General features: G+C 43.6%; 1 protein-coding gene across 9 annotated transcripts in view; it reads left to right on the top strand.

Moving 5' to 3' along the window:
• LOC111977383 (unconventional myosin-Ib) overlaps positions 1-17058 on the top strand; it is a 139395-nt gene that overhangs the window by 7362 nt on the left and 114975 nt on the right. For all 9 annotated transcript variants that reach the window (XM_024006822.2, XM_024006792.2, XM_070448157.1 and 6 more), the window contains exons 2-3: positions 7931-8076; positions 14430-14545. In XM_024006822.2, the coding sequence (XP_023862590.1) occupies positions 7951-8076; positions 14430-14545 (242 nt within the window). In that variant the 5' untranslated portion in view covers positions 7931-7950. The remainder of the gene's footprint in view (positions 1-7930; positions 8077-14429; positions 14546-17058) is intronic.

Here is a 17058-nt window from a genome sequence, read left to right as displayed (position 1 = left end):
TACAGCTCAGCGTTCAACACCATAGTACCCTCAAAGCTCATCACTAAGCTAAGGAACCTGGGACTAAACACCTCCCTCTGCAACTGGATCCTGGACTTCCTGAYGGGWCGCCCCYAGGTGGTGAGGGTAGGTAGCAACACATCTGCAACACTGATCCTCAACACTGGTCCCCAGGGGTGCGTGCTCAGTCCCCTCCTGTACTCCCTGTTCACCCACGACTGCATGGCCAGGCACGAGTCCAACACCACCATTAAGTTTGCAGACGACACAACAGTGGTAGGCCTGCTCACCGACAACGACGAGACAGCCTATAGGGAGGAGGTCAGAGACGTGGCCGGGTGGTGCCAGAATAACAACCTACCCCTCAACGTAATCAAGACTAAAGAGATGATTGTGGACTACAAGAAAAGGAGGACCGAGCACGCCCCCATTCTCATCGACGGGGCTGTAGTGGAGCAGGTTGAGAGCTTCAAATTCCTTGGTGTCCACATCAACAACAAACTAGAATGGTCCAAACACACCAAGACAGTCGTGAAGAGGGCACAACAAAGCTTATTCCCCCTCAGGAAACTAAAAAGATTTTGGCATGGGTCCTGAAATCCTCAAAAGGTTCTACAGCTGCAACATCGAGAGCATCATGACCGGTTGCATCGCTGCCTGGTACGGCAATTGCTCGGCCTCTGACCGCAAGAAACTTCAGAGGGTAGTGCGTACGGCCCAGTACATCACTGGGGCAAAGCTGCCTGCCATCCAGGACCTCTACACCAGGCGGTGTCAGAGGAAGGCCCTAAAAATTGTCAAAGACCCCAGCCATCCCAGTCACAGACTGTTCTCTCTGCTACCGCATGGCAAGCTGTACCGGAGTGCCAAGTCTAGGACAAAAAGGCTTCTCAACAGTTTTAACCCCCAAAGCCATAAGACTTCTGAACAGGTAACCAATGGTTACCCGGACTATTTACATTGTGTGCCCCCCAACCCCTCTCTTACGCTGCTGCTACTCTCTGTTTATCTTATGCATAGTCACTTTAACCATACATCCATGTACATACTACCTCAATTKGCCCGACCAACCAGTGCTCCCGCACAWTGGCTWACTGGGCTATCTGCATTGTGTCCCACCTCCAACCAACACCTCCTTTTACGCTACTGCTACTCTCTGTTCATCATATATGCATAGTCACTTTAACCATACCTACATGTACATACTAGAGGTTGACCGATTATGATTTTTCAACGCCGATACCAATACCGATTATTGGAGGAACAAAAAATACCGATCCCCAAATCGGGGGGGGGGCCGGACATTTAATTTTTTATATATTAAAATATATATATATATATATATATATGTATACAGTATATACATACAGTGGGGCAAAAAAGTATTTAGTCAGCCACCAATTGTGCAAGTTCTCCCACTTAAAAAGATGAGAGGCCTGTAATTTCATCATAGGTACACTTTACTAGACAGACAATGAGATTTTTTTTTTTTTCCAGAAAACACATTGTAGGATTTTTTATGAATTTATTTGCAAATTATGGTGGAAAATAAGTATTTGGTCACCTACAAACAAGCAAGATTCTGGCTTTCACAGACCTGTAACTTCTTCTTTAAGAGCTCCTCTGTCCTCCACACGTTACCTGTATTAATGCACCTGTTTAACTTGTTATCAGTATAAAAGACACCTGTCCACACCTCAAACAGTCCACACTCCAAACTCCACTATGGCAAGACCAAAGAGCTGTCAAAGGACACAACAGAAACAAAATTGTAGACCTGCACCAGGCTGGGAAGACTGAATCTGCAATAGGTAAGCAGCTTGGTTTGGAAGAAACAACTGTGGAGCAATGTTAGAAATGGAAGACATACAAGACCACTGATAATCTCCCTCGATCTGGGCTCCAGCAAGATCTCACCCCGTGGGTCAAAATGATCACAAAGAACGGTGAGCAAAAATCCCAGAACCACACCGGGGACCTAAGAATAGTGAATGACCAGCAGAGAGCTGGATCAAAGGAACAAAGCCTACCATCAATAACACACTACGCCGCCAGGACTTCAAATCTGCAGTGCCAGACGTGTCCCCTGCTTAAGCAGTACATGTCCAGCCCGTCTGAAGTTGCTAGAGAGCGTTTGGATGATCCAGAAGAAGATTGGGAGAATGTCATATTGGTCAGATGAAACAAAATAGAACTTTTTGGTAAACAACTCGTGAGCATTTGGAGTGACAAAGATCCTTCCTATCAGCAAGGGCATTGAAGATTGAAACGTGCTGGTCTTCAGCGATGGAACCAAATGAGGCCCAAACACAACCGCCCGCGCAACGAAGGAGTGGCTTTGTAAGAAGCATTTCAAGGTCCTGGAGTGCCTAGCCAGTCTCCAGATCTCAAACCCCATAGAAAATCTTTGGGGAGTTGAAAGTCCGTGTGCCCAGCAACAGCCCCAAAACATCACTGCTCTTAGAGGAGATCTGCATGGAGGAATGGGCCAAAATACCAGCAACAGTGTGTGAAAACCTTGTGAAGACTTACAGAAAACGTTTGACCTCTGTCATTGCCAACAAAGGGTATATAACAAAGTATTGAGAAACTTTTATTATTGACCAAATACTTATTTTCCACCATAATTTGCAAAATAAATTCATAAAAAATCCTACAATGTGATTTTCTGGATTTTTTGTTCTCATTTGTCTGTCATAGTTGAAGTGTACCTATTGATGAAATTACAGGCCTCTCATCTTTTTAAGTGGGAGAACTTGCACAATTGGTGGCTGACTAAATACTTTTTGCCCCACTATGTGGTGGTAGAGAGTGGGGAATGGTCCCCTCAGCCCATAGGTCCCATAAGTCCTTCCATCCACCCAGAAAGCAGTTCCCCCTTTCTGTATTACTGTGGCTTCTGTGGTTTCATCAAATATGCCACAGCCTTTGTGAGCCAAGGCACCAGAWCAACTTTATTGGTAGGACAGATCAAACAAACAGACATATGGGCAATTTCATGGCAAGAGTGATGCTGAGACTCAAACAATGAGTCAACAAGATGTCAGATGTCAAACAAACCTTTTACAAGAACACATTTACTTGAACAGTTCAGATGCAAAGTTTGGATGACCATTTGTGCCATCTTTCTGTTACCAAACTTCTGCATCTGTACTGTTCAAGTAAATGTGTTTTTGTAAAATTGTCTGTTTTCTGTAGTTGTATCGTTTGCTTAACTTTGCAATCATTGTTTTTTGTTTGACATACAATCAAAAAACACTGTGTTACCTTGGAATTTCCCATATGCTTATATTGGATGTTGTGGTCCTGCCTCGGCGATTGGGGAGTTCCTGTCTTAATAGCTATTAATTTACCCATTGGGATAACAATTATTGATTTGGAAACACAGCTAGGTGAAATKATTTTGATAAGGAAATTTGTATAGTTTATGCTGTTGATTTCAACCCTCATCTGTATCCAGAACAATGTGTTTGCCCTCTAGGCTGGCCAAGTTGCCACGTTGTTTAGGAGCAAAGTCCCTCAGCCATGGTGATGAGTGGTGTTTGCTCTGTTCTGCCTGTGGTGAGTACTACTGAGGTGTGTGTACTGTGTGTTAGCTCTGGCCCAAGACAGGTGGTTGTGTGTAWGTTTGAGGCTCTGCTCTCAATGTATTTTTCAATTTTAGGCTTTTCAAATATATTCCATTCTCCTTTCTTTTGTTTGTATTATGGCTATGTTCTCACTAATATTTCTTTATGTAATTAAGCTTTTATTATTCTGTATTTATTGTCTGTTGGGGGGGTGGTATTTTACATTTCATACCACTGTATGCAAATGGARAATTACTCATGGCCCCAGTCCAGGAACCTTAAATTATATATTCTCTACTTTAGTCTGKAAATATGGGGCAATGTCAAACGCTGGAGGTGAGCCAGCACCAATATGTTCTAGGTGACTTGCTTCGTAATCCCAGGACCAAGACCTCCATGTAACATAGACATTTAAGTAGATTTTGCATATGGGGCAATTCCATGGTAACTGAATGATGCAGAGGCTCCAATTTTTTTCACTTTAAAAGTATGCAGGACAAAAACCATTGATTGCAAAGTTAAACGATACAACTCTATGCACAAGGACTAATTTTAACAAGTTCCACAGAAAATGTTACAAAAAACATGATTAATTGTGATTTATCAGGGGGTACTTCAGTACCCCTACTTCCCGCGGCTATGAAAAACACATTTATTCCAACAGTGTAGATGTAAAGTTTGGTTACCGAATGACTGTAAAATCTTCCTCAGTTTGTGACCACGTTTTCCAAAATTARGATTCAAAGATGTCTGCAGAAAGAATGTGGTGTTGGCTATGTTATGACCCCTTGAGTTTGAAAGTCTCTTTCGGTTATCGGAGTCTAGTGTACTGTACTAAACTCTACTCTACAGTAAGTACTGTATTATACTGACATACTCTACTTTTCTTTGCACTGTGCTCTACTGTACTGTGTTGTCTTGTGAAACAGACTGCTATAATTGGTTCAGATTTGGACTGAGCAAATTTCAAATACTTTTCATCGTMCGGTGTCTGTCAGTTGGTGCTCAGTGTGTGACAAGTATGGTTACAGTAAATGGAAAGGGGGCTCATGGGTGGGTAGGTGGCATTTTTCGTGGGTAACTGGCTAGCTACCAATTCTTTGTGGCTAGCTAGCTGGCCAGTTAGCCCTATTGACTTAATATGGACTTACCCATCCACTGAACCTTCTTCCATCCAGCACCATGGCAATAGAGATGAAATAAGATGAACACAAAGCAAATGTTTTACTTCCTAACTATCAGGTAGCTATATGTGAATCGTAATAATGTAGCTAACCAGATAGTTTAACAGGCAAAAATGACCTAAAACTAATGCTATGGAAGGTAGGTGGCTATCTGGCTAGCTCTCTCTCTGCCTCTATCATCTTTCTCTATGCCTCTCTCTCATTCTTCCTCTCTCTATCCTTTCTTTCTCTATGCCCATCTCGTTCTTCCTCTGTCCTCTTTCTCTATGCCTCTCGTTCTCCCTCTCTCTGTCCTTTCTTTCTCTATGCCCCTCTCTCGTTCTCCCTTTCTCTGTTCTCTTTCTCTATGTCTGTGTCCTCTTTCTCCCGGTCTCTCTCGATAGGATTCGATATGCCGGTATGGAGGGAGGCTGCTCAGTGTTGCGTCACTGGCTGCTAATGGTGCTGCCTGGCAGGGATGTCTGAATCTGGGGTACTAGGCTACCAGGCTGGCAGGGCAGTAGCTCATCCAGATTTTTGTCTCTTCTGCCACCCACCTGATCCATGTTGGTGTCCTTGCATTACATGCACCTGGAGAAGTCTACTACACATACGATGCTCACTTATATAGTTCTGGGCTGTTTTGCCTTTTAAGTGAATTAGACGGTGGGGTGCTGATCCTAAATCAAATGAAAACTGCTGTCTGTGGAACCAGAAGTCCATTAAGCCCTATAGCATGAGGTCTCCAGAGGAGCTCTTGATCAGCCAATAACAAGCAGTTCTAAACATAGCCATCGCAAACTCTGCGGGACGTGTTTGTTCAGCGACTGCTTGGTTTGAGGCCGTTTGATTGGCTGCTTGCGCGATGCCTGTTCAAACCTCGCGACTCGACACACAGTGGACTTGAGAGATTCCTCAGGGAATTATGTAATGGAAGAACGGACCTCGCACTTGACCTCCCGGTGGACCATGAACGTTCGCATGGCTTGAGGCAGAGTTGGTGTTGGGTTTGCTCCTCAGAGAGGCTACGTCCCAAATGGTACCCTATTCTCGATAGCAGTGTTTCGTTCTCCTGGTTTTGCCCCAGGACCCAAATTCAACCATGTCTCAGTTGCTACTCAATATTCGCATTGCAAAAAAGAATCATCAAAAAGAAATCTTAAACTATTTATAGTGCTATATTGATAGGAAATGTAGCAATTGTATGACAAGGTAACAACATGCCCACTTCTTTCATTGTCAATTACGTTTTACCCATATTCTTAATGAAATATTTTTATGAACTCACTGAAACCCACAAAATCAACCAAAATAGTGCTGCTATTAGCTCTATATTGAAAATATTGTGATTGAAAACTTGTTCAGAGGTTAAATTGATAAACATGTTCATTTCTACACACTTTATACCTGGTTTAACTTGTCAAAGTTCAGAATTTAGTATTTTGTCATAAATAAAAATACCCACCCAAAAAGTTTTAAACTTTTTTTTTTTTTACTCGGACACCCGCCATTCAAAACTTTTGAGTCGTGAACCACCAGTTGAGAATCGCTGCTCTATAATAGTGCACTAGTTTTGACCAGAGGGCTCTGTCAAAAATAGTGCACTATAGGGAATATGGTGCCATTTTGGGGGATGCACTGAGCCCCCCCTGTTCAACATCTGAACATAAAGACCCGACCCAGAGTCATACAGTTCAAATGACCTCAGAGACACAACCTGGGGAGCGATCTGCAACCAGTACCTTTCTGTCCCAGCTGCTTAACAGCGAACCGGGGGTAATATTTGGAAAGAAGGGGAGAGAACCGAACCAGAAAACTGGAGACAAAGACACTGCTGGGGGTGGCAGTTTTTCGCCTATTTTTCCCATCTCCTGTGGACACTAATCCTAGTGCTATAGGGATGGAGATAAAGAGAGGCCTAGGGACATTCAAGGCCTTGATACAGGGCTTTGCTGTACCCCAAACACTCTGTGCGCTGTTGTAACAGATGGGCTTGGGTGAAGCAATGTGCTCATCGTCTATTGTTCAGTTCTCCCCTTCTAACCCAGCTCTTTAGATCAGCAGAAACAAGCACTACGTACAAACATGGGCTTTTGGGTTGGTTTGGGTATTTTCTTCTAAGGTGGCTTGTATTATTGGCATAGTGTGATRACTCAGTGCAACATGCTGTGACTGTCAGTGTTTTTGGGAAAGTTTTGTTTTTACCTGCATCATACTGTACAGCACAGAGTTGGTGCCATCAAGCTGGGAAAATAGTCTAGTAGTCTGTAGGCATTCATTTCAGTATATAGTGCAGTCTAAGACAGACATTTGTATAAGTCAAATGTTTTTCATTTTTAATCTTACCTTTATTTATACAGGTTTTTTCTCATTGAGATAATATCTCTTTTCCAAGAGAGACCTGGTCCAATAGCAGCAGGGGGAACAACGTTTCAGACAAAACAACTTACATACATACACTAACACAACATTAAACAAAACTATAAATACACATACAGTACAACAATTACTTATTACATTAAAAACACAAACATCTTGACTAAAAACAGCTTGCCTAAAAACAATTACACTCTTCTATGATATATACATCGATCAAGTGTTTAAACGAACTAGATCATCACATTTTAAAATGTTCAGGAGAGAATTCCAGGACCACGGTGCTAAGTAACTAAAACAATTTCTACCATGACCTGTTCTAATTTTTGGTACTGTTAGAAGCAAATACCATGATGGACCTGGATGAGGCAAGTTAATGTGAGGGGATTACAGCGATTGGATCAGCAGGGAGCATGCTATCTGGTCTGGACAGGGATATATGGATGGGGGGGGGCTCGGCTGGGGGTTGGGGGAGTGGMACTGACTGTCTTTGACACAAACTCTCCAGACAGACCACAGCTGGATTACAATTGGATTATGGACTACTATAGTATGGTGGACTGCCAATCAAGCCCTCATATGCATCACTCTTCCAGATTAGATTATCACTGCACAAGGATGAGTGCCTGATCTTCATAGGAGTTCACCAAAACCGTTCAGGACTGAAGTTCTAGAGTTGATGCATTGACTAATAGACCGCAGATAATGTAATCTATAGCAACAACTTACTTTTACCAGAAATATCCGAGTTCATCCCCCGTTCTCTTGTTTTCAAATCACTCCTTGTGTCTAATGTATTCCATTTGTTATTCTTCTTTACAGGGGGGACTGCTGATTCCAAGATGGAGGTGAAGACGTCACTTCTGGACAACATGATAGGGGTGGGGGACATGGTCCTGCTAGAACCCCTCAACGAAGACTCCTTCATCGTGAACCTGAGGAACCGCTTCGACCACAATGAGATCTATGTAAGTTCTCCCTCAGCAAGTGTTAAACTGGGTTTAGCCATAGCTGAGTTATATCATTTAATATATTCTCAATGTATTTGAAACTTACATTATACTTGAATGTATGCTAACATTCAGATGCGTTTGACTGTGTAACTAAATTTTGCCCCAGCTTCCTCAGTCTCAATGTCGTGGTTCAGCTGTGTTATTGTTCCCTCAGCTTCCCTCTCCCTAAAAGTGCATGTTTACACTTAGYTTAGACAAACACAAAGTGTACACTTAAGCAATCTGCAGATACATCATTCATTGTTTCTTAACTCACTGCTAGAGCCTGTGCTTAGCCTATTCATTTTAGCCCTGGCCTCAAAAACAGCAGCACAGATACAGCAACCTCACCACAAAGCCCTGAGTTGACCAATCAATAAGTCACATCACTGAAGAATGTAGATGTCTCAAATGAGGCAGAACATTCAGAGCTCCAGGGATGAGGAGATTCAACTGGCTGCTGCCGCTTCCCTTGGGGGGGGTGGATGAATGGGGCAGACCTGTGTTCCAATACTATTTGAAATATTTCAAATACTTTGAGCGATTGCGCATGCCTGCCTGGAGTGCCAGATTGGCGGGGTGTGCAGTTTTGGCACTACTCTATTGGTCCGTGAAGACAGGCAAGCTCAATAAAGCATATAAAACATATTTGAAATGATTCCAAATAATATTTGAACCCAGGTCTGGAATAGAGAGGTTGGATGAGGGCTCTGTCTCAGCGCTCTGCTCCCTGGCTTCTCCCAGGAACCCCTGCCTATCTGTGAGTTGGTGTCTCCAGACATCAGCTTCTATGATTATGGCTCTGGTTCTCTTCTCGCTGCTGACTAGGACAGAGCCAAGTCAGAGCCCAGAGATTGATGTCACCACGCTCAACTATGATTGGCTGGCTCCCTCAGCTTCGTGATATTTTAGTTAAGTTCATATCGCTTCCTGTGTTTATGTGAGTTGTTTGTGACATCTAAGCTGCCCTCAAATTTCTCTGTCAAGAACGGTAAACTCAGAACTGCTCAGTGCATGTGGTGACCCATGCGTTGTAGAAAGTAGGTCCAAGATATCGGCCTACCAAGAGAAAATGTATTGCAGCTACTCATCTGGATTAATGTGACAAGATTCAGACTAGATCTGCTACAATTTGATTGATTGACTCTCAACAAAGATGTGATTTCCAGCAGTGCAACAGCTGAGCACTGAATGGAAACAGTCAGTAAAATAGGGGGGGGGGGGGGGGGGGGCTAAAGCATATGGTTGGTCTAAGTCAGTCTGTAATGCTGGAGCAAAATATTTTTTGTTGTCTAGTGCTGTAAAAATGCTTGAGTGGAATCACACTATTCAACTGGTAATTTTCCACTCTGTCTAGTAACCTCTTTACATACCGCACAGAGGAGTGATTTGTTACTGGCTCATTAACTTTAGGGCACTAAAAGCCAGGCAGAAATCTAGTTTCCTCTGTTTATTCTTTAAAGATCTTATCACTCCCCTATCTTAGACACATAGGCTGTGAGAATTGGTCAGAACCTGTTCTTGTTTGTACAATTCTGTTAATGAAGTAAAGCCAATTACCACGTATCTCTTTTGAAAGCTTACCTCCCTTTGAGGGGTAAACAGCTCTTTGTGTAGATGAAGTATTTAAAGACTGTGCAACTTGTAAATACGTTACTCTGGCTTTATCCTGAGAGGGAACTTCCTGGCAATATCTTGTATAAAATTGGAACATTAGTTTTTCCTCAACAGTAATATACAGTGGGGAGAACAAGTATTTGATACACTGCCGATTTTGCAGGTTTTCCTACTTACAAAGCATGTAGAGGTCTGTAATTTTTATCATAGGTACACTTCAACTGTGAGAGACGGAATCTAAAACAAAAATCCAGAAAATCACATTGTAGGATTTTTAAGTAATTATTAGAGGGTGCAACAGGTCAGCACCTCAGGAGTAAAGGTCAGTTGGCTTTTCATAGCCGATCATTCAGAGTATCTTTACCGCTCCTGCTGTCTCTAGAGAGTTGAAAACAGCAGGTCTGGGACAAGGTAGCACATCCGGTGAACAGGTCAGGGTTCCATAGCCGCAGGCAGAACAGTTGAAACTGGAGCAGCAGCACGACCAGGTGGACTGGGGACAGCAAGGAGTCATCAGGTAGTCCTGAGGCATGGTCCAAGGAGAGGGAGAGAATTCACACAGGACAAGACAGGAGAAATACTCCAGATATAACAGACTGACCCTAGCCCCCCAACACAAACTTTGCAGAATAAATACTGGAGGCTGAGACAGGAGGGGTCGGGAGACACTGTGGCCCTGTACGACAAGCCTAAGATCACCATGCACAATGCCAAGCGTCGGCTGGACTGGTGTAAAGCTCAACGCCATTCACGTACAAATAATATACTAGGCTATGCTTTTTGATTTACATATRTTCCTATAATGTCCCCGAGACCATTGTCATAGTCCTGGAGGGCCGACGCTGCTTGTTCCGTAGTCAATAAATCCATGAATTTCCTTAACCAAATGTCCRTGCTGAAGCACTGTGGTTTACACTTTTTCCAATTCCTGAGTATTGTTCGTTTGRCTGGCAGGAAGTCCAATGCAATGATGCGTTGCGTCGTTCTAGGTTGGATATTGTCCACCCTACTTCCTAACAGGCACACAGGACAATGTGGGATGCATGCATTCAAAATTCCAGACAACATATCTACCTCGGTCCAAAATGTTTTAGCAGCTGGACATTTCCATAACAGATGCATTAGTGTACCAACCCCACCGCAGCCATAACAACCCAAATCTGAAAGGAGTTGATACATTTTTTTCAACCTGTGAGGTGTAATATGCAAAACATTAATTTGATACCTTACACATTTGGGATATCGATGTTGTGTTTTTCCATATTGCATCCCACTGTACTGCGGTCAGAGATGCACCCAAGTCCTGTTCCCAACGTAACTGAGTTGTATCCCAAATGTGTAAGGTATCAAATTAATGTTATATGCAAAACATTAATTTGATACCTTACACATTTGGGATATCGATGTTGTGTTTTTCCATATTGCATCCCACTGTACTGCGGTCAGAGATGCACCCAAGTCCTGTTCCCAACGTAACTGAGTTGTTTGGGGAGAGGCCAACAAGAAACCGTTCCCTTCCCATTATAGCAGCCCTCAACTCTGTTTGTTGTCCATCACACTTTTAGATCCCACATCAATACCCTTTGAGAAATAATTGTGTTATTGATTTTGATCTGTAAATAGGGTAGAAATTGTATATAATTCAGGCCAAACTCTGCTATCAACTCTTTCATTGGTTTGATTTCACCATCCCTTACTACCTGCTCCACCTGACTGATGTTTTGGCGTTGGCARGTAATATTAACCAATGTCTTTCCCTCTGCTGTAAACATATTGGACATGAAGGGAGAGATGCTCCATTGATAACCTTTTATGACGTATCTTTGCCACTTCACATAAACTCAAGTAGTGGATTATCTATTTTCCAGTGGAACTTGAGCTAATACCGTAATGATTATATGGAGATCAAATTGCTATGTTCTGTTAGAATGTTTCTCTAGCCACTCCCAGCGGCCTACTATTCCTCCATGTTTCTAAACCCATGACAATAGGTATCTTGCATTATAAGACAMGTAATACAAATACTCAGGAACACCTAATCCACCCTTGCTTCTTGACATGGACAGTTTATGGTTCATTCTTGGTTTTTAATCTTTCCACAACAAGCCAGAAAGTAAGCTACGGCTCTCTTTAAAGCAGTACTAAGGGAACTGAAGTGCTATAGCTGACAAGGAACGATGGTCTAGGGAAGATGTTTAAGCAATAAGGCACGGGGGGGTGTAGAATATGGCCAATATACCACAAACCCCTGAGGTGCCTTATTGCTACTATAAAGTGGTTACCAAWGTAATTAGAGCTGTAAAAATAATTTTTGTCATACCCATGGTATGCTGTCAGCCAGTCAGGGTTTTAACCAACCAGTTTATAATAGTCTTTATCACCTCTGCTCTACCTCATAGTGATACAAGTAGTACAGTAATAGTAACATTTGGGTGGGGTCTTCCACCTCCACTGACCAGGGGGGATTTTAAAAGCTGGCTGGCTGCAGCAAACATTTAGCTACTAATCCCTACAGGCCCGTTAGGTGAGTGTCCCTAGTACTTGTTATGGTGTCAGATGTTTTCATTCATGAGGTGAATCTTACTGGGTCTTTTCGTTCCTTACCGGTTGTACATGACACCCTGCCCACAACATCAACCTCAATGGTTTTATTTTTCAGAGATTTAGAAGAAAATATTTGATTCCTGCGATAAATATCTGATTTCTATGAGTGCCAACCCTTTTTTTTGATCCTACGACCGCTCCCCTTCTGATGTCATCATTTATTTTGATGAGCCAAGTCAAACACACATTTAAATGTCAGTTTAGGCATGACATTTCTTCTGTGTTGACTATACATATTCCTTTAAAGGTCTTGCTGTTTTAGCTTAGATCTAATGGGAATGTTGTTAGACTGTGATGTCTGGATTATAATGCTTAGCTTGGAATGAGGAAGCAAAGTATTTTCTTTTACTGTTTGGAACTTGTAATTACAAAGTCCTGCAAGAAGACATTTCCCCTTTCTCTGTAATTTACTCAGCACTGCTTAACTTTCATCCTTGAAAGAACTAGTTTTTGAAGTTGCCCTTTTTTATATGGGAGATCACGACAACACACTTATATAATGGGACTAACAGTGATATGGTTACTATTATTATTGACTCTGGTGTTCAGTTAGGGTCAATGGTCCCTGTGGTTGGAAAGCCCCTGTTTTCTTTGCCATAAAACATTAAAGCATAATGTGAGTGTCAAATACATTTGAGAATATATTAAATTATATAACAGCTATGACTCAGTTATGACTAAACCCAGTTTAACACTTGCTGAGGGAGAATTTTTTTACACTAAGAATTCCCTTCTCTTAAGTCCTGATAATGTTCTCTACTGTATATCCCTCCAGTCCCATTGTACCACAATTATCTGAGGTATTCAGGGGGAGAAGGGAGTGTACATGCACTCATTATGGGAGGCTGAGAGAGGGCATGGGAGTGTGTGTACTTGCGTGCTTTTCCTGTTAAAAAGGGCCATTGTCGCGTCAGCCTTAACTTTGCCTTAATGGCCCTGTACACACTTGGTCGTCTAGCAGTGAACCTACCAACCCAGTGTTTGCTTTTATTCTGAGCACTCCATTTGTCTTGTCCATTCTCGCCTCGGGTTCTCCAAAGAGTCGATTATGCCTCCCATGTACTTTTTGACAATAGGCAGTGGGATGTGGTGTTGCCTTGGAAAGGTCTGGGTCTCCTGTTCTGAGTGGGTTATATAACTTCCATTTTAACAGAGGGAGTGGAGAGGATCAGGAGTTGTTTAGAACCACCTGAAAATGCAGTGTGGTCCTCTTCTGTCAATGTAAGGTTTACAGTTTGACTGATTCTTTCAGAAATGGCGTACTGTCGTCAGTCTCACACTCTGCAGAAATACATGGAGCCGGGGAAAGATGCCAAATGTGAAGTTATTATGTATAATTTTCTTAACATACTCTAAGCAACAATGACAAAGTTCATAAGTTCATGTTTTTCTCGATCATAATTTATAGAAATAAGATGTACTGTACATAGAGAATGCACTAAAAGAATGACCCGGCTGCATCAAGCTGACCCATTTCTTTCCGACAAAATCTGTTTCAATGACTTGAGTCCAGTGCCTTTATCAGCCATCACCATTTGGAGATGTAGCCTCACCCAAACCCCCCTCTTCTCGTGCCCACCACCCCTACATTCCTCTATCTACCAGACCCCCCTCTTCTCGTGCCCACCACCCCTACATTCCTCTATCTACCAGACCCCCCTCTTCTCGTGCCCACCACCCCTACATTTCTCTATCTACCAGACCCCCCTCTGATATGGGTGTCATGGTAGAAGCCGCATCCCAGGATTCCAGACATTTTCCCTTTGATTTTACGTCTCCCTTGCTGATGCTCTTTCCACTCCTTTCTAGCTCCCGCATGCCTGAACAATGCAGCAGGATAGAATTCCCAGCTGGGAAGAGCTGAGGATACAAAAATGAAACTCATCTCACCTCAGTGCTTCCCTGAGAGCAGAGCAAGACATCACTTTCAGACACCATAGCAGTATGCCTTACCTGAGAGAGATTCTCTGAACACTAGTCAATCCATTACACCCTGATGTCTCTCACTCTACTCTTTATCGCTCTCTCTCTGCAGACCTACATAGACAGCGTAGTGATATCTAATGTCTAATAATCATACCCTGGTGTCTTGTTCCCTCTCTCTGCAGACGTACATCGGCAGTGTGGTGATCTCCATGAACCCCTACAGGTCTCTCCCCATCTACACACCACAGAAGGTGGAGGAGTATCGCAACAGGAACTTCTACGAGCTCAGCCCACACATGTGAGTGCCTGGCCTTGGTCCTTCCTCCACCCTATCTTTGTGTAGAGCCATCTACCTCCATCCCACTGCTGGCATGTTGTTGTGTAGGATGCGTATTTTTGTCCAAGTTGAGGCCACAGGCAACAAAGCCCCTGTGTATAAATGCCTGATGTTTCAKGCAAAATGTCAAACACACAAGTGAACGGCATTGATTGGCGCACACAATCAGACACATTTGAGCCCAACAGACAATATAGGTTGGCGGAGAGGTTTTTGTTTCGCCTCCTTTTGAGTTCACTGTTCAGTTTACTGTTCCCATTGTGATTTCCAAGGACCAGAATGGTTTAACTACAGTTCAACCAAATTAACCAGTAATGAGATGGAGGACGTGCTGTGCTCTGTCCCACACACTAGACCTTGTTTTGGGGTACAGACAGTTGGGTAGTGAGGGGCCTCCTCTCAGAACCCCTCCAGCAGGTGGCCATCTGCCTGTCCCTCCACAGCGGTGCCGGAGCCAGCCCAGAGGCCCTGCTGCACAGCTCTGCCACAGTAAAAAAAGTAGGCGCCCTGCTGGTCCTGCTGCTCTGACACGTTAAAACACAGTAGGCGCCCTGCTGGTCCTGCTGCTCTGCCACAGTAAAACACAGTAGGTGCCCTGCTGGTCCTGCTGCTTTGCCACGGTAAACACAGTAGGCGCCTGCTGGTCCTGCTGCTACTGCACAGTAAAACACAGTAGGTGCCCTGCTGGTCCTGCTGCTTTGCCACGGTAAAACACAGTAGGCGCCCTGCTGGTCCTGCTGCTCTGACACGGTAAAACAAAGGCCAACACTCGTCAATTAGCTTCCATGCCTGCCGTAGGCTGGAGCAGACACTCCATGCGTGGAGGGCGAAAGAGAGGGAGGGCGGGAGTTGGGGAGATCCCTTAGCTTTTCCAGCACTGACAGGCTCTTCACAGAAAGACAGCCAGACAAATGAAAGGGTATTTTATTTATACTAGAGCTTACGCTTCAAAGGGCCTGCTCCTGTTCCAGAACCCCCTCTTTCTCTTCACATGCTGTGACTCAGCAGACAGCAGGACAATCAAACAGGACAGATGTGTYCAGCTTTTTCTTTTGGCAATCTCCTTCCTTAAAGGATGTTTTCCATTCTCTCTCGGTCTCCAGACCCACTGCTTCTCTGTTCAGTCTTTCTCTCGCCTGCAGTTTCTCTTCCACTAGCTTCATCACTCTTGTTTAAAAGAAGTGCTCTACTTCCTCTCTAATGCTGATATCAGCCTTCAGAGGCCAGGGCCCACATTGCTCTTGGATCTGGAGCCATGCCTGGGCTGATCCAGGGCACCTGTTTTGCCCATCACGGCACAGAAACAGAGCTCTTAGATGGGGAGAGAGTGATAACCGAGGCCCTGGATTTATAGGCCCATGGGGCTCCGGGCTCAACTTGAGACAATGCACCATTGCAGGCCATCATAGGGCCCATTGAACAGTAAAGAGGAGTTGGACAGTCAACGCTTCATTCCTCTCAGTAAAGATTACAGCTTAAGTAACAGTTGCCAGATGCAGACACACACACACCCACCCCCAACCTGTTATAGTTTACACTGATCTTCGGTTTAAAGTGTTGTCTGTCATTATACGTACATTAAGTCCACCTTACTCAATCAGCATCTCCCAGTGCCATGTCTGATCCTTTCCTACAGAACATTCTGCATTCAAGGTTGCTACTCAGTAGGTTTTCAGCTCTCTTAAATCCTCTCAGAAAGACAGGTTATGTTGAAAGATGCCAATCTAGGCTTAACTGGTTATCCGTATCGGCTGGGGGCAGATCCAGGTGACACAACATGCATGTAAAACGCTGACTCAACTTGTCCCAATGTTTCTGAATGTACTGTATGTTATATATCTTTTGCTAGTCAGACATAGTTTCTTGTTCATAGTCAAGAGTTATAACATGGCAGGAAAATCTCACCTGATGCTAAACTGTTAACTAAGAGGAGTATATAGAAGTATATAGAAGTATATACTGTAAACACAGCTGAACAGCGCAACAGTTCACTGCTCTCCGAGGATGCGTCCCAAATGGCACTCTATTCTCAATGTAGTGCCCAATGGACCCTGGTCAAAAGTAGTACACTATGTAGGGCATAAGATGTCATTAGAGACACAACCCCTAGTTTGGTTTCAGCCTAAAGGATTAGTCCCTCTCCTGAAGTGGCTGTCTGTCGTGGCCCAAACCAAAACGCTCCATAACATCGATCTTAATCTTGTCCCTATCAGGCCATCTGGACTTGTCTTTGTTTTGCTGACTTACCACCAGCTCTGTGTAACATGAGACTACTGAGTCCAGACCACTGCCACATGTTAAACCTGTCTGTCACGGTCTCACCACCACTGAAAACTGAGGAAATGCCATATTCAGGGCTGAACATGACTGGAAAAGTCAGTCACTGCTACAGCTCAGTGTTACTTGAGATTCTGTATGACAATTTTGAAAGTAATTGAGGATCATGATTCACAAACAATATTCATCGGATGCTC

The sequence above is a fragment of the Salvelinus sp. IW2-2015 genome, linkage group LG2 (assembly GCF_002910315.2).
Source record: "Salvelinus sp. IW2-2015 linkage group LG2, ASM291031v2, whole genome shotgun sequence".
In the NCBI taxonomy this organism is placed as follows: Eukaryota; Metazoa; Chordata; class Actinopteri; order Salmoniformes; family Salmonidae; genus Salvelinus; species Salvelinus sp. IW2-2015.
The sequence above is the reverse complement of the archived record's forward strand: the minus strand, read 5'-3'. Positions and strand labels throughout refer to the sequence as shown.